Genomic DNA, 18,137 nt, shown 5'->3' on the forward strand with positions numbered 1-18,137 from the left:
ATCTGCCTGTGACTTCCTTGTTTACCTTATTTTCTTTCTCGGTGCCTTTTTTTGCTTACCCTACCTTTTTTTTTTTTTGAGTTACATCCGCGAGTTATCATGATGCTACTTTTGCTTTATTTTTTAAACACACACACACGCGCGAGCGCGCGCACACACATTAACACACATGTGTACCCGTGTGTGGATGACGCCGTCGCGGAGAAGTTTTTCCACGCGTGCGTCAAAAGTGCGCGAGCGCGGTGGCGCATTGGTCGGCTGTAGTCGGGAACTGAATGAAGGAGGCAGATCGCACATTAACTCCTGCTGGCTGCGGGAACTCTTTATTTGACAGAAGCCAAGACAGAGGGGGCACGCGCACACCACCACTGGCAGCCTTTTGAGAAACACCGAGGCGACAGATGAAACCCAAACAAAAATCCCACATAGCGCTTTTTTTTCTTTAACAGAAAAAGAGAAAGGAAAACAGAAAAAAGAAGACAGTCCTATATTTTGGGAATCTTTACGCACCACAAAAGAGTAACGCAAACGCCGCAGAGATGAGGGTTTCATGGTCTTGCGTGCTTTTGAAGGATCCCCGCTCTTGATAAAGGGACAAAACAAGGCTCTTCGTGACATTTTCCAAAAGAAGATCGCAAAGGTGGAGCGATTAGAGAAGGGCTGATGAAGGGAGTATTAATCCTTTCAGTGTACCCAAAGCACCAAAGGGTATTAGAAGCGTTTGGATGGAAATCGGGCGAGTGTTTGGAACTGTTTTTGGTTTTATATGAAACTGGTGATTAGTTGTGGCACGTTTTTTTTTCTTCTTCTTCTTCTTCTTCATCTTCATCTTCTTTTTTTTTTTTTAATTACTCGCGACTAGGAGTATTTCTTCATCTTCTTCTTCCACCGAGAGAATGTATCATATGGACGTCTAAATTTGCAAAGAAAAAGAAAAAACCTCTCACCTGTCTTTATATATTTTTTTCTTTCCAAGTATTCCTTAATCTAAATGGAATTAGTTGAGTCTGAAGCCGTTTGTGAAAGGAACAGACATGGTACATGGGCACAGCTTCCAGTACGGTAAGATATCATCCATCAACTGAGGCACACTCGCTCAAAAGCTCTTTTTGCTCGCTTTAGAGTCGCACATAAGGAGTCCAGTAATCCTTTAATCAGTTCTGGGTGGACTGTAAATATCAAAGCAACTGATTAAAGTGAAACTAAGGACCAAACAGAGATTTATCAGCAGAAACAAATGCCCATACTGATTGCTTTCTCGTGTAAAGAAAACTTATTTGTGATATTGATGTTTTGCCAATAAGTGGTGATAATTATGAAAAGAAAAACAAACACAGATGAGTGATGCTTATGTTTGGACAGAGTTTTTATATCTGCCTATTTGTTATGTTCAGAGAGAAACCAAAATCCTTTATTTTAAGCACCATGTGCTTCTTTATTATTTCATAAGGTTGCAGCCAGGAGAGGTTTACTATGATCATAATGGGGGCTTTGCTGACTCAGACTTCAAACCTCAATAAAATATATATTTATCCTTCTGATGTTGCAGTTGTTGCAAGTCTGCTCATATTTGGGTTGTCTGGGGCAACGAAAAAGGATTCAGCTACAGGTAATTTCTACTTCCTGTGTTTATTTTCTGTTGTTTTTCCTTCATCAGTATCCTCAAAGCTTTTCTGTTCATTTTTGCTGTGCCTTGGTTTAGTAAAAAACAATTCTGGAGTGAAGCCTGCAGGTCAGTGTGGAGCATGGGTGAAAGAACCAGAAGGAGGACTCTTTACTTCGCCCAATTATCCAAACAAATACCCACCGAACACAGAGTGTGTTTACATCCTTGAAGGTGAATATTATATTTATACACAGGATTTATTTATTTTTGTTGTTGTTGTTTAAATGAGGGCAAGGTGATGCAGCTATAATTATTCCCGTGGTTTTCCTGATGAAAATCCACTAAATGATTAAGTGTTTTTCTTATTAATGTACAAGAGGCTTTTTTTCCATGCTGAAAGATGTGATCTGATTTCACATAATCTGATTAGATTATTATCAACGTGGAGCTAACTCTTCTGGTGTTTTACAAATGAGCTAACAGCCAGGACTGAAAGTGCAAATAAAATGTGTGGACTCGCAGTTAATGAAAGAAATTCATCACTCAAAGCATGACCAATATTTTTTGCTATGTGCTTTGGGATAATTGTTTTCATTGTGTCTTCCAGCTCCCCCGAGGCAGTGTATTGATCTACACTTCGATGACAATTATTCCGTTGAGTCCTCTTGGGAATGTAAATTTGACAACATTGAGGTTCGAGATGGACCGTTTGGCTTCTCCCCAATGCTCGGCCGGTACTGCGGTCAGCACAGCCCACCAGACATCAGAAGTAGCGGCCGGTATCTGTGGATAAAATTTGTAACTGATGGAGAACTGGAAGGGGTGGGATTTTCAGCAACGTACAACTTCACTGCAGGTATGGTTTTACTTACTTTTTGAGCAGATTTGTGTTTTGTAGCTCAAACTGCGAGACTCTGAACGAATAACAAAAATAACACTTCCAACATGACCTTTTGGGAGCTTCCTTCAGTTGAATTGATTTGTCTGTCAGCATACAGCCGTGTTACCACTAGCAGCATACTGCCAGTGACTGCCTTGGGATGGCTTTGACTGCTTTCTTCTCCTCATCTGTTTTTGTTTGGACTGAAATGGAACGGTGTCATTGACTCCACTACTTCTCACGTAAGAAGCAGAAAACTGATCAGTCCTGTCGAACACAACCTTTTCCACTTTAATTGCATGTATAACCTTGATTTTCTTAATTCGCCTCATCTTTCGTTTGAAATCCCATTACAGAGGCAGTGTGTGAGGATTGACGACAAAGAATTGGGTCATAACAATGATTTAATATTCCTTCACCCACACTTGACTGGGTTTAATAACACTATCAACGTTTTTAGTGTGTTTGAGCCTTGAAAGGCACACTGCCAGAGAAACATGAAGTGTATGCCAATTTGTCTCCACGTACACTGCACCTTCAGGGGCATTTTGCCATTGGATATTTGAGTGTGTCATTGTTTATGTGATGAACACGCATGGAGTACTAAGACCTTTCATCCGATAAACATGCTACCAGCCGCAGGCTGTTGAGAAGAAAGCAGTCGAGGTGAACAGGGGGCTATAGATTTATCTCTAATGACTGTTGTTATTGAGAAATCTGAATGGCTAAGCTCTTTATGGTAAAATTACTGTGAGGAAGTGCTGCTGGTAGCAATGAGGTAAGTCAAGCTTGATCCATCAAAGTAATCACAGTAACAATCATAGTGTTACATGGTCAGCTGTTGTTATATTTTCAAGAAGTCAGAGGGAAGCTTGAAATCTTTGCACTTTACTTAATATTACTCAGTGTTAAGTCAGATATCTGTTGTGCCTTTGTACTTTTATTATTATTTTTTTATTATTTAATTGTTTTAAATAGTTACTTCAGTGTGGAAATGTCCTGTCTTGTCTCCACCGTGGGACAGTGGGAAACATAATTTCAATTCCTTTGTATGTCTTGTACATGTGAAGAAATTGACAATAAAGCTGACTTTGACTTTGAAAGGAAAAAAATACATATAAGTTTATTAAATAAAAGATGAGTGAAAATGCTTTCTAACTAATGTTACATTAAAAAAGAAAATACACTGTCCTTGTTTGGTCCTAAAGATTTATATGTTAGGACATAAAAAAGAGAAAAACATGTACTTAGAAGCCTTAAAGCTATCAAATAGAGCCTCACATCAACAATTGATATAATAACTGTCATTATCTCTGCAACAAATTCAAAACCAAATTGCAAAAACAAAGCACTGGAAGAAATAAAGTATGGATGGATATGAGTTGGGAGATTAAGCAGCAGCCAGACACTATTTAAATTAACTTGTTTAGCTGATCATGGTCAAGCGTGAGTCCCCTCCGTTGAAAGCAGACAAAAAAGACGCTGTCAATCTGAAAACAGCTGCCTATCATGCCAGGTGCAGATGTCTTAGGCCTTGTTCACACATAAGAATTTTTTAATCTTATGAGATTTTTTATCTGGTCGAAATCTCACACGTGAAGATAAAAAATCAGGCGTTGCTCGTAACACACCTCAGACCAAATGCCAATTGTACAGGAAAATCTTATAAGACTGACGATAATTGGGCGTTTGCCATCCTTGGTCGGGAAGAGGCAAAATCATGACAAAAACAGCCCAAAAATCCTTATGTGTGTACCAGGCCTTAGAAAGTTCACCCAAGGTCTCAGAAAAAAAAAAAAAAAAAAAAAAAAACTAAGAGATAAGTCTCAGACTCTACAGGCCTCATTTAGCACTGAATAAGGCTAAACAAGTTAGGAGTGGTTGCAGCTTAGGTTAGCAAAGTTGCATCTGAATAAACTGCATGACTTCTGGAACAACATCCTTTGGAAAGACACGATAAAAATGGCCATAATACCATAGTTTGCATGTTTGCCCCCTGCATAAATAAGATTTATTTGGTTATCCATGTTAGGTTAATTTGCTACTCTAATTTGAAGTAAATCTGCATGGTTGTTTAACACCTTTATGATGGCCTGGTAATTATTCCAGTGGCCTATACTATGATACATGATAATTGGCTTGTTGAAGAAATTTCAAGTTCACCTCTGGATTTTTGGTGTCAGCAGCTGGTTTGGTCCTGACCGTTGTATCACCATGGCAACTTTGTCTGAAAAGGTAACCTTCTCCAGAGCGTATGTAGTCTCAAATGTAGTTTAATTACAACAAAACAAGCTTCTATGGATCTTTAAATATTATAAACTAACTTATTTGTATTCTTTACAATGTTCACTAAGCTATAAAAGATTTCCCTTTGTCTTCTCTGTGTGTGTGTGTGTGTGTGTGTGTATCAAACTGCAATAAATAATGTCTGCACATCCCTATCCAAGCCAACTAATATCTTAAAACTCATTAAAATCAATGGATAAATTCAGTCAGAGTCTGGATGACAGAAAGTGAACTTGGACATTAACAATAAATCACCTGACTGGTTTGAATCACTTTTACTTTTCCTTTTATTAGTTGCAGAGATTGTTCAAAACAGTCAGTGTTGCATCTGATAGAAATAAGATAGATTAGTTTTATAATGTATCTCAGGAATACACACACACACACACACACACACACACAACTATTGTAAATTATTAGATCTACATGAGCTTTAATGATGCAACATGATGTTGACCAGCTTTTTCGTTTATACTGTCATAAAGTCTGCACTTTGTCATATTTGGCTGCAGTAGCCATGTTTCTTTTCAGCCTGCAGAGATATATGATTGATACTGGTCATCCGTGATCAACTTCACCCGATTTACATAAATATGCACACATCCAGAGTCACAAAACCAGAGTTAACTGAGAGAATTGATTATCAGCGTTGTGCTACCGCTTGCTGAGATTTTCTTGTTTGGGTTAGTTAAGCTGGATCACTTAAAATACCGTTGAACCCGCTTCGTAGTGTAGACTTGAGGGTGTATGACGGTTAAAACAAGCCCCAGCAACCCTGAATAGGATCAAGTAGAAGATTAATGGACTTCATACTAACAGTAAATTAGTCATTGCTGCTAAAGGTGCTTCAACACACTGTTAAACAATGGTGGGTAATTAGTTTTTCACATATAGTGTTCACTATAGTAGCAGTTTTGTCAAGCAACAAATCACCATGTCTACAACTAGTAAACTTATGTTTTTAAGTAAACTAAGCATTTTCCCTTTCTTTCCAGCATTTAACCAGAAATAATGGTGAATGTTCTGGATTTGTTAAATATATTTATTTTGGCTTATCCAATGTCTAAAAGAAACTGTAAAAAAAATTTGATGTTGAGTGGAGGGTGGATATATTTCCACCACGTGTCTTTATATAATCCCAATTCCAAAACAAACATTAGGACACTGTGTAAAATATAAATAAAAACAGTGCAATGATTTTTAAATTTCATAAACTCATATTTTATTCCCAATAGACCATAACCAACACATACGATGTGAAAACTGAGTCATATTAACATTTCATGAAAAATATTAACTTATTTTGAATTTCGAACAAGGGTAACAAAAGGCTGGAAAAAATAATTGGCACAATAAACAACTGCAGGAGCATCTGATAACTAATTAGGTTAATTGCCAACAGGCCAGTAGCATAACTGGGTATAAAAGGAGCATTTCAGAAGAGCAAAGCCTCTTAGATGAAAAGATGGACCGATGTTCACCAATCTCCAACAAACTGTGTCTAAAAATTGTGGAACGTTTTAAAATTTAATTGTGAAATTCTGACAATCTACAGTGTATAAGATCAAAAGATTGAGAGAATGAGGAGGAATCTCTGGGTGCAAGTGACAAGACCAAAGGTCAAAACTGGAGGTTGGTGATCTTCAGGCCTTCAGGTGGAACTGTATTAAAATATGATTCTGAACTAGAACTCACTGCGTGGGCTCAGGAACACTTCCAGAAATGACTGACTGTGATCACAGTTTGACCAGCAAAGTGGAAAAGTGTTGTGTTGTCAGATGAATTAAAATTTGAAATTCCATGGACGCCATGTCCTGCAGACTAAAGAGGAGACAGACTGTTCAGCTTGTTGTCAGCAGGTAGTTTCATCTCATTTGTTTAAAACTCCAGCTATTGGTCTTCTCACTTCCCAGATATTTACAAACAGGAAGAGGGGATGCTAAACATTACTTCGTTATAATTTTTTGAGATGTCAAAATGAAAATGACCTCATGTTTTTCATGGAATGGTAAAATGTCATAGTTACAACATCTAGTATGTTGTTTATGTTATATTGGGAAAAAAATATGGGTTTATGCGATTTGTAAAGCACTGCATTCTGTTTTTATTGACATTTTACACAACATCCTAAATGTTTTGGAATGTGGCTTGTACATTTAGTTTGAATTAAAGCTATTAAAGGTAGTAAAGTGACAGTTTACGCAATGTCTAGTCCCAGTCAGAGCATTGATTTAGTCTGTACATCTATGCTTTCATCAAATTTTGCTCTGAGCAGTTGTTGTAAAAAAAACATTTTCATCATCAAACTTGGTCTTTACAAATCAAGCAAACTCATGTAAAAATAGCCTTTGATGCTTATATTTAAAAGACATCAGAGATATGAATAGGTTTGACACATGAATTTAATTTGCACTTGTATAATCATATTTATTGAAATTTGAATAATGGACACTTAAGCTAGTGTTGGTATATGGTGTAAGGTTTATGTGATCATTTGATTAGAACATGTTCACAACTCAGCTGGAAAATATGTTAATCAAAAGTCCATTTACAGTAAACTAAATTGTCATTGTGCAGATGTGAAAAACTTAAGTTCACACTAAAGATCAAGCTAAAGTGTTAGCTTTCATTCGCCACTTCTTCTCCTGAATCTTATATCAGGTACAAATATTAGTCTATGACAGAATAGTTCCCTTTTAATCTGCATTCACTGGAAATGCGTACCCTTATTGTTAAGTATGACAGCGTGTGTTGTATTCAGTGATCTCTGGACTTTTCCATTTTCTCTTCTATTTCATCTCATTTGTGTTATATTCATATTGTGAAGCAGCTCGGGGACATGTGCAAATTCTTTATGCAGATCTTCATCTCAGCTCCCACCACACCATGCTAATCTAGCCTATTAATTCACTGTGCTGATTTTTGCTCATGTTAGTGTGTTCCTCATCATCATTGAAAAGTTCACTGAAAATCTTGTATTTGTTGTTGGATTTCAGGTAAGCATTGCTTTCCATGTGGCTCCTTAAACCAAGTAGCTGCTGGCTTCACATTACATTATATTGTAAGTCTTCTCATTCTTGTGAGAATAAATGAAACTACAGATTTCATAGATTAGATTACGATTTCCTTTGAAATGTAAACTCTGATGAAGTGAAGGTAGATTGTGTAAGAGAACATATTGAAGAATGTATAAATATGGTTATCACTACTTTTAAGATCTAATCACGACATTAATGAAGAAAAAACAACTAGAAAAGAAGGATTATTTTCTTTTTTTCTATCATGAGAAACAGAGATAAATAATGTGGGCCACTTTTCCTGTAATGTGCAATTCAAGGATTGTTTCTTCCTCCTGCTTCTCTTGGGAGTCTTAGTTAAACTTGCTGAGAGGAAAGAAAAAAGATCTTTGCCTCTCGACTTGATAGGAAATATCTGTGGCATATGATTTACATAATTAAAGAAGATAAAAGTCTTGAATTCACTCGCCTTGATACTCTGAAATCTGGCAATATGAATAGTGCCTCACATCTGCAGCTGCTCTGCTAGCCATGCTAATTCACACAGCCTTCCTCTGGTGAATAGGAGTGAAAAAAACTGGCAACAACAGTGACATGAATCAGTTCCTTTTACTCTATTTTCTCAGACATTTTAGGAACAGAGAGATAAAATAAGCCTTCTCCTTATCCTTCTAATTCTCTTTTCAGAGCGTAATGCTCTAGATGACGAATGCAGCTGGTAACGTTGCTTGAGAAATAAGCACCAGTGAGTGGAATCTTGCAATACAGAGGATCATATAATCCCTGATATTCCATATTAGTGTGTACTTACCCATAACAAGTGTGTATGCTGGACAACAAGGTAATAATAGTTTTGGATTCTTCATTAGTTTTAGTTTTTATTTCGTTTTGACTTTTTGTTTCTTAAATTCTAACTTAAATTCAGTTAGTTTTTTTTTTTGACATTTTTTATTTTTATTGAGAGAGCAAGATGATACATTGCTTATTTGTTCTATTACTTCTGCTACAAACAATTTTTTTCCTCTTTCCCCCCTTTTTTATATGGAAACAGAACAGAGAGGAGAAGATAAAAAGAAAAGAAAAAAAAACTGTGTTAATTTTGATAACTGAACAAACTGGGAAAGAAAGGTTTAAGTGGAAAAGCTTGTATTGGGGGATCAGTCAAACTAGAATGTTCAATATCCTTCAATCTAGCTTGGAAGGATGGATAACACAAATAATTTAGGGTCTAATTTGAGCTGCATAATAATAATCTTAAAAATTAGGTAGAGACAGTCCCCCTTGCTCTTTAGGGAGTTGTAGAGTTTTAAATCTAATCCTGGGATTTTACTCTGCCAAATGAATCTAGAAATAATCTTGTTCAGGTCTGCAAATTGTTTTGAGGAGATTTCTATGGGGAGTGTCTGCAATAAGTAGAGATATCACGGAAGAATATTCATTCTTACAGATTCTATTCTATGAAGACTAAGGAATGAGATTGAGATCCATCTGTCTTCTTGGATTTTCTTAAAGAGGGGGCCGTAATTTCTGCCAGTGTTTGAATTCTTTTTTGAAAGTTTATTCTTAGATATTTTAATGTATTTTGATCCAGTTGATATTATATTTGTTCCTAAGGTGCTTTGTTGGTTGATAATTGATTGTTAAAATTAGTGTCTTTTGGCCATTTAATTTATATCCTGAGTAATTACCAAATTTTTCTAGAATGGCCATTAATTTGGGGAATGAGTTGGAAGGGTTACTTAAATATACCAGGACATCATCAGCATATAGCGCGACCTTATGGTTTTCTCCATTAATGCAGATGCCATTAATATTCTGGGACTGTCTTATCCAAAGGGCTAGGGGCTCTGTATAGAGTGCGAATAGCAGGGGCGAGATTGGGCATCCTTGTCTTGAGCCCCGTTCCACTGAAATGGTGTCAGAAAGATGTCCATTTATTTTTATTCGTGCAGATGTACGGATCCCTCTAATAAAGTTGTTGTCCATGCCAAATCGCTCTTAAATTTTATAAAGGAAAGGCCAACTCACCTTGTCGAAAGCTTTTTCTGCATCTATACTAACCAAACAGGCTTCAATATAATTTTTTTGGATGTACACTGGACACTGCATCCAGTCTAATGTTGTCATGAGTCTGTCTTTGCAAAATAAATCCGGTCTGATCCTTATGTATAAGTTGGGGGAGGACTTTGTCCAGTCTTCTGGTTGTGTAAAGTTTATAGTCAACGTTCAACACCAAGATAGGTCTGTATGAGCTACACTCTGATTTATTTTTTCCCTCCTTAGGAATAAAGGAAATAACAGCCTCATTTCAAGATGCAGGCATTTTAGCATGTATTAATGTTGTATTGAAAGCTCAGAGAAGGATTGGCGCCAGCTCAGTTTTAAATGCCTTGTACCACTCTAAGGGGTTACTAAGGGGTAACCATCCAGACCGGGCAATTAGTATGATTTCAGGGTGGAAGTGGCCTTATTTAGCTCTATCTCCGTTATAGGGGCTGTTGGTGTTTCATTTTGTTCTTTTGATATGGATGGTGAATTGAGGGATTTTAAAAAATCTTCAGTTTGCTGATCACCTTCTAATTGGGGTTGTGTATACAAATGCTTGTAGTACTCTTCTTGTTTATACTGTATGGTTTTAGAAGCTACGTCTTTAATCTTGTATATTGTGTTGCCTGCTCTTTGTTTTTGCAATTTTCTAGCCAGAAGTTTTAGTGATTTTGCACCAGACTCATAATAAATTTGTTTTGGGAAGATCTTTTTTTTTTTCCAACTTCCTGTGCATATACCAAATTTATTTAATTTCTAACAGCTTTAATTATGTTCCACCTTGCTCTCTGAGACTTACAGAAATAATAGCATGGGTTTGTAATTGCCTACATTTGCCGACAAAGGCACATCAGTCCTTTCTTCCACAGGCTGCATGAAAAGGGCTTTTGACAGCTTATCAGCAGGAAAGTGAGCAAGATGATATTCACAGCTGAAGTATTCCATTCCTCAAAAAAAAAAAAAAAAACATTAACATTGACAAAACATGGATGCTTTTCCTTGCCGGGTATGTTTATGTCACAGCTGGTGTGTAAAAATGCACACACAGATCCAGCAGACAGTTTCATCTGCAGTGGGAAATTGTAGCTTCCCTTTTAACATTTTACCACACTGAAGCATTCATGGTGCCTGATGTTTTATTTCAGACCTTGCATCCTGTTGTTGGTCTAAATATTGAGTGATATGTCATTTTTATCCACAATTAATCAAACAAAAAATTACACACTTGTACATTTTTCACTTTTAAGAATATTTTTGTTTTCCTGCAGATCCATAAATTATTCATTGCAACCAGCAAACCTGTGTAATATCAGTTCTTGATAAATAGCATCCTACTGTGCTTTATATCCAGGAAAATGTGTTATGATTTTATCAAGCATACACCAATCTAATATTGTCAACTTCACAGTGCAGTCAAAGTCCTGCTACCTGACATCTGTCACGTGAGGGGGTACAGATCCTACACTGTTAAAAAAAAAAAAAAAAAAAAAAAGCAAAGACTTAAATTCCAGAAAATTCCAGTCCCATTTCTTAATAAAAATAGAGTTTATACATTTATTTTACATAGGTTTTTTTCTTTTTTATTTTGGATTTTTAATGAAAGATGATAGTGCAAGTAATAACATTTCAGTTGGTTGCCAGTTCCGGTAAATGAACAAGGATCCTCTAGCCTCAAGTCTACCTACTTAACTTTAAGGTCAACAATATATGTGTTATATAAATAAATTTACTATACATTAACAGTAAGGCAAATTTATTAGTATAGCACATTTCATGTACAAGACTATTCAAAGTACTTTACATAAAACATTACAGCAGGGTGCAGAAAGCAATACAAGTGCATTAAAAAAACTGTTTACTGTTAAGATTTTTAACATTATTTTACATTAGACATGTAAATTGGCATTCTTTACCTAAACTTATTAGTATTTGTCTTAAAAAAAGTCAAAACTGTGAAATAGCACAAAAAACTAAAATCGCAGATACTTTTACAGTGCAGGTGGCAAACTTTACTGTGGATATGTCAGTTTTAAAGCTCTTCAGTGAAACATTCAAGTTCTCATGATTAATATAAACTGATAAAGCATCTTGAGAAGAAGACACCCTGATGTAAAAGAAACTAGAAAGTAATCAGATTCCAAATTAACTTGACTGCCTCAGTGATGACACATGTTATCAAATAAGCTAATCCCAGATGGCTCATTTTTTTTTCTTTTTTTTTTAATTACAAAGTGAAAGCTGTCTTTATTTTCACTTGGTTCAGTGCTTCACATTGTTTTGTGCAAACAAAAAGTCTGCATTTTTATGAAAATTTTGCCCAGTGGCTCTTTTTTTTATTTTATTTTATTTGTTTGTTATATTTGTAGTTTGTGTAGTAGCATTGACAAGTGACGGCATGGATGAGATGTGGTTTTACCAAAAAACTAATTTTTTAGATCTATGGTCATAGTTAAAAAAATTCTTGACTGTGAACTCTGAACATTCTGAAGTTTAATCTGGCTCTGTGTTGAATTTGAACACAGCACAATCCAACTAAATGTGCAACAACAGCCTGATTTTCAGAAGACAGAAGTTTCCAGACTTTGCACTGAGCAAACAGGCTGTAGGTCGTAGCTTTATATGCAAGAAAAGAAAGGCAGTATTTATTTTCTCATCTAACTTCTGGCAAGACAGCGGGAATAAGCATATTCATCAAAATGTCAAACTGTTCCTCTAAGTTTATGAGAGTCTTAAAAATACCAAAATGCAGACCTGTAAGTGTATTTCAGAAGTCACCACATTTTCTTTTACAGCAATCAAGTCCATTTATAAAAGATTATTCAAGTCAATACAGAGAGGGGAGCAGGAGACAACTGAATAAGCAGCAAACTCCCCACATAAAAATATCTTTAGCAAAAAGGCTGAAAACCTTAAGCAAGAGGGCAAAGCCTGTTTGAATTTGAAAAAGACTTAATAATAATTACCAATAATATTATTATAAAAATACTTGTTTTTTCTTTGTTTTTACTTTGAGTGTTTTCCATAATATATATTTATTGAAACAATAATTTTGTTAAGTAATGAAAAAATGGAAATGTGACATTTAGATACCACCTTGATGCTAATTTCTGCCATGTGGTGATTCAGAGCACCCGAGCAGTGGCAGCTTGTTAATACAGGGTACTGGTGCGCCGCCCCCATCAAGACAGCAACTTCTGCTGTAAATCATATATTTATTACATTATGTAAAATTATTATTAAGGTAGAATAATTACTCATACAGTCAGCATTTACTGATGTTAAGTCCGTTCAGACAATGGCACCTGCCAGTACCCTTTTAACAGGTCCAGCTTAGTTACGAACGTAGCAGATCCAACACTATCCACACAATCGTCTACTCTAGGCAACGGATAAGCATCAGTAACAGTCACGGCGTTTACCTTCCTGTAATCCGTAATGAAACGGGGTGAGCCATCGGGTTTAGTCTCCACCAAGCAGGGAGAACTCCAGGGACTTTTACTGGGTTTAGCAAAACCGTTTGTCAGTAAATAATCTGTTTCCTGTTTCATTAATGCACGCTTACTTGGATTACAACGATACGGATGTTGCTTGATGGGTGTATTGGTGACAACCTCAATGTCATGAGTTATTACATTCGTGCGTGATGGAACGTCGTTAAATAGCCAGTGATGCTGTGAAATCAATGAACTTAAATCGGCCCTACACTCAGGGTCGAGATGACTGATTGTCTCTGGGAAGGAAACCAGCATCTCGGAATTGGCCAATCGTGGCGTCAATTTCGCCTCAATCTTCTCACACAGCGTTCTGTCGGAGGTGAAGGTTTCAGCCACAGTAACCCCCACACTTCGAGGAACGGTATCGGTCTGAGTCGTGGGCTCTCCCACCGAAGGTGGAGCATGATCCTTCCGGGTCATGTAAGCCTTCAGCATATTTATGTGGCACACTCTGGTTTTACGGCGGCGCTCAGGGGTTTCGATCACATAATCGGTTTCACTTAAACGGTGTTTCACAAGGTACGGACCTGAAAATCTAGCATTCAATGCCGTGCCTGTCACGGGAAGTAAAGCCAACACTTTATCTCCTTCGCGAAACACCCGGAGACGTGCCTTTTTGTCATATCGGCGCTTCATGGCCGCTTGAGATGACGTCAGCGCTACTAAAGCAAATTCGCGAGTTTGTTTGAGTCGTTCACGGAACGAAGCCACGTACTCCGAGACATTTTGTTTTGGTGACATCTGTGTTTCTAGTAGCTTGTCTTTCAAAACTTTAAGGGGACCCCGTAACTCATGCCCGAATACGAGCTCGGTTGGACTAAAACCAAGCGATTCCTGTGGAGCCTCGCGAGCTGTGAATAGTAAAAAAGGGATTACCTCATCCCAATGACGTCCTTCCTGTCCGCAGTATTTTTTTAACATTGACTTTAACGTCTGATGCCACCGTTCTAGGGCCCCCTGGCTTTCAGGATGGTACGCAGACGAAGTCACGTGTTTAATGTTTAGTTCACAAAGCACTTGTTTAAATACTCTCGACATGAAGTTACTCCCTTGGTCAGATTGGATCACCCGAGGTAATCCAAAAGTGGAAAAGAACTTCAACAACGACTTAAGCACAGAACGAGTGGTTATCCGGCGCAATGGAATTGCTTCCGGGTAACGAGTCGCGACACACATCAAAGTGAGCAGAAACACATTTCCCCCACGAGTTCGAGGCAACGGGCCAACACAATCTATTATTAGATGTTCAAAGGGTTCCGACACTACCGGAACTGGATGCAAAGGTGCACGCGGAATTTTCTGATTAGGTTTTCCCACTATTTGGCACACATGACAGCTACGTATGTGAGCAGCAACATCTCCTTTTAATCCCGGCCAGTAAAAATGTTTTAGCACTCGGCTGTAAGTTTTTCGTATGCCTAGATGTCCCGACCAATGATCATCATGAGCTAGCGCTAAAATTTGGGGACGGTAGAGCTCCGGAACAACGATCTGGGTCTCCACATTCCAGTCAGCTCCAGGAATTATCACCGGACACCAACGTCTCATAAGTACTCCATCCTGTACGTAAAACTTACAACTGCCTGTGGTCAAGCTGTCAGCACTCACCACCTCTTGGTAACAACGTTGTAGCGTGGGATCCCCCTCCTGCGCCATACGCAATCGGTCACGTGATACCGGAAGAGTGGGGCCAGCCCGGGGCAGCGGAGTTTCCCGAGCTTTTATGTCGGGGACCTCCACCCCCTTAGTGGTCTCCCCCTCCTCCGCCTCACTCGGCACAGCAGACTCTAAAAAGGAAGATAAGAGAAAGCTGTCAGAGAGGTTAACGGTTTTGTCTTCAGACTCTTTTTTCCGAGCCACGCCCACAGAGGTTAACTTATCTTTTTCTGGTTTGTCCAGGACTTCCAGGGCAGGAACCACTTTCCCCCCTGCGATGTCGTTTCCCAGCAGGACAGTCACATTCGCGATGGGCAGTGCAGCACAAACAGCCATAGGGAATACACCTGAAACTAAGTCAGTTTTTAAGCACACATAATGAACTGGATGGGGTGCATAACCCATCTCCACGCCTCGTAAGATCACACTGTAGCCCGCATATGACTTCTCCGTAAAGGGAAGCGTATCGGCCAGAATGAGTGTCTGAGAGGCACCCGTGTCCCGCAGAATACAGACCTGTTTTTGGTCAGCGTCAGACACGTTCACTGACACAGTTCCCACCATAGAAAAAGGTTTAAAGCAAGGATCCACTCCGCAATCCATAGCGTTAGTGGTTTCCAGCTTGCTTACAAGGCCCACTTCCTTATTTGGAAGGGAGGCTGACTCTTTTTGTTTTAGCTGCGGACACTGAGCAATTAAGTGTCCCGGCTTACGGCAACAGAAACAAACTCTTTCAGATGAGGGCTTGTTTCTCATGCGATTAGAAGCCTCAAATACAGTCGGTTTCACTGTTTCTTTCGGTTTCAAGAGAGTTCACACCGCATGAAGCACACCAGCGGTCAAACAAATTGCTTTTCTCTCTTGCAAACTCAACATAGGTGTGGCGTTGGTCTTTTCGGAATCCTCTAAATTTTTGTCTGTATGCCTCAGGAACTAATTCGTATGCTTTTAGGATGGTGGCCTTCACAATATCATACCGCTGACTATCCAGCAGCGGAAGAGCGGCAACCACCTCCTGAGCTTTTCCAGAAAGTTTACATTGTACGAGGAGTGCCCACACATCTTGCGGCCAGTGCAACGCTAAAGCGATGCGCTCAAAAGCAGAAAAATAGCAGTCCACATCAGATTCTCTGAAGTTAGGCACAAACTGGATGCACTTAGAAATATCAAATAGACCAGAGGGAGAGGTAACAAGCTGGGGACCGGCTGAGGTACCAGCGCGGGGCGTCGCAGGAAAACCTGCTTGAGCTTCTAGCTCCAAGCGGCGCAGATGGACAGCCTTGTCAGCCTCGATTTCCAGTCGTCTGATCTCGAGCTGCACCTGCCGTTGCTGGGCCTTTTCCTGGGCCTCCAGATGCAGCCTGGCTATTTTTATTTTCACCTGGGCTTCTACCGGGGAGGCTCCAGAGCTACCTTCGGGGGTAAACGGTTCAAACCGGGGAAGAGTAACAGGTGTCTCGGGCCTGTCATCTCCCACTGACCCTTCATCAGAGACATCCGACTCAGGCGGATTCTCCGGCTCAGCCTTCTGGAGCCCCGCCTCCACAGGCAGGCCTTTCACACAAGCCAGCTCTGTCTGCACACCCACAGCCTTCAGCACCTGTCTCTCCACCAGACCAGCCACCACTGCTGCCCTCATCTCTGCCTTTTTCAGAGTACGGGTCAGAGGAATCTCATAAAAGTCTGCTATCACGGCCAAGTCATCCTTTCGGCAAGCGTTTACCTGCTCCAGAGAGGGGTTCTCCTTAAACACCTCCAGGTCGAAACGAGCCATCATCTCGCAAGCCACTCCTAGTGCAATGTAACGATTCACAATTCAGTGAAAAGAGTCTCTCCACACACCTGCTACCAATAATCTCCCGGACGAGCCCCCACTTTGTTACGTCCTCCCCGCTAGGGGTACAAGGAAAACGCAGCAAAAGAAAATAAAGAAATAAAGATCCAATGTAATAAGGAAAACAAGTATTTATTCTACACAAAATCCAAATCAAAATCCGGTCACAAAACACACCGGGAGCCTTAAAGGTAACAGAAAAGATCCTATGAAAAGAAAAACCCGCAAAATATGTACAATTACAAATCTAACGAAAAGTGTCCTTCTTCAGGTATTTAGCTATTACAATTACACAAATCAAAATCAACCAGGAACCCTGGGATGCACAAAATGAGAAAACAAGGAATAAACTTAACTGAGAGAGTCTTTTCACACTTTATAAACAAACCAGAATGCTCAGCTTCCAAATCCACCATCTACCAATTTAACTTTCGATTCCACACAGACCAAAGCCACCCTTGGCGCACTGGTGTTACCCAACCACACAGCCGCCCTGTTAGGTAGACAATGACCAGCTTTTATGTGCAAGTGGTCCCTCTGGGCGGTCCTCCGGGTAGTGTCGCCATCCAATCCGGTCACTGGAGGGAGGGAACTTTGCGGACGTCTTCAGCCAATGCTGGGAGTGCTGCCACACAGCAGCTTAACGCTCTCTGCAGGTTCTGCAACTTCGACCCAAAGGCCTGGGGTCGTAACAATTGAGAATCATTTGCATTTGGTTATTTAATTCTGTGTAAATGTATAAGTTTAATGGCCGAGGGGCACACAAAATGGGTGTGTATCAGACTTCAAACTTCTGACAATCAGGTGACTTGAGGCTGCTCTCTCTTATTGGTTGTGCCAAGATCCTTTCCGGAACGCAGCACTCTGCACCCCTGGCCAATCAGCATTGTTTTAAATAATTTTTTTTATCTATCGGTATTGATACTACACCTGTCACTATACCTGAATGTCACAGCACAAAGAGGATGGTGAACGAAACAATGCAAACAGACACACCTAAAGAGCAATTACAGTTTTACAAGTAATTAAAGAAGAATCTGTAATTTCTTTACAGTAAAAAATAAATAAATAAATAACCTGACATACAGCGTTAACTTGGAGGGAAAAAAGAAGGATAAAGGAACTGGGCCCAGACCAGCTTGATTAAAAAATCCAGCAGCAGTCACATTACTGAGAATGGAGTTAGTCCTGGGGCTTTAGAAGCAGAATGAGAATACCCTTTATTGTCATTGTAAATGGTAAATGTATTCATATAACACTTTATATAGCGCTTTTCTGTACCTGGAATGATACCCAAAGTGCTTTACACATACACATT

At 39.1% G+C, this 18,137-nt stretch overlaps 1 protein-coding gene across 7 annotated transcripts in view; it reads left to right on the forward strand.

The window, feature by feature from the left end:
* Positions 1 to 290: 290 nt before the first annotated feature.
* neto1l (neuropilin (NRP) and tolloid (TLL)-like 1, like) overlaps positions 291 to 18,137 on the forward strand; it is a 96,008-nt gene continuing 78,161 nt past the window's right edge. For 5 of the 7 annotated variants that reach the window (XR_006008344.1, XM_041968767.1, XM_041968768.1 and 2 more), the window contains exons 1-4: positions 292 to 1,062; positions 1,550 to 1,609; positions 1,703 to 1,837; positions 2,214 to 2,462. Coding sequence is in view for 5 of the 7 variants with exons in the window: in XM_041968767.1 (XP_041824701.1) it covers positions 1,035 to 1,062; positions 1,550 to 1,609; positions 1,703 to 1,837; positions 2,214 to 2,462 (472 nt within the window). In the remaining 2 variants the exon portion in view is untranslated. Of the gene's footprint in view, positions 1,063 to 1,549; positions 1,610 to 1,702; positions 1,838 to 2,213; positions 2,463 to 18,137 lie in introns of those variants that run through there. The other 2 variants (XR_006008345.1, XM_041968772.1) reach the window with 2 other exon arrangements.

This window comes from Melanotaenia boesemani, chromosome 18, assembly GCF_017639745.1.
Source record: "Melanotaenia boesemani isolate fMelBoe1 chromosome 18, fMelBoe1.pri, whole genome shotgun sequence".
NCBI classification, from domain to species: Eukaryota; Metazoa; Chordata; class Actinopteri; order Atheriniformes; family Melanotaeniidae; genus Melanotaenia; species Melanotaenia boesemani.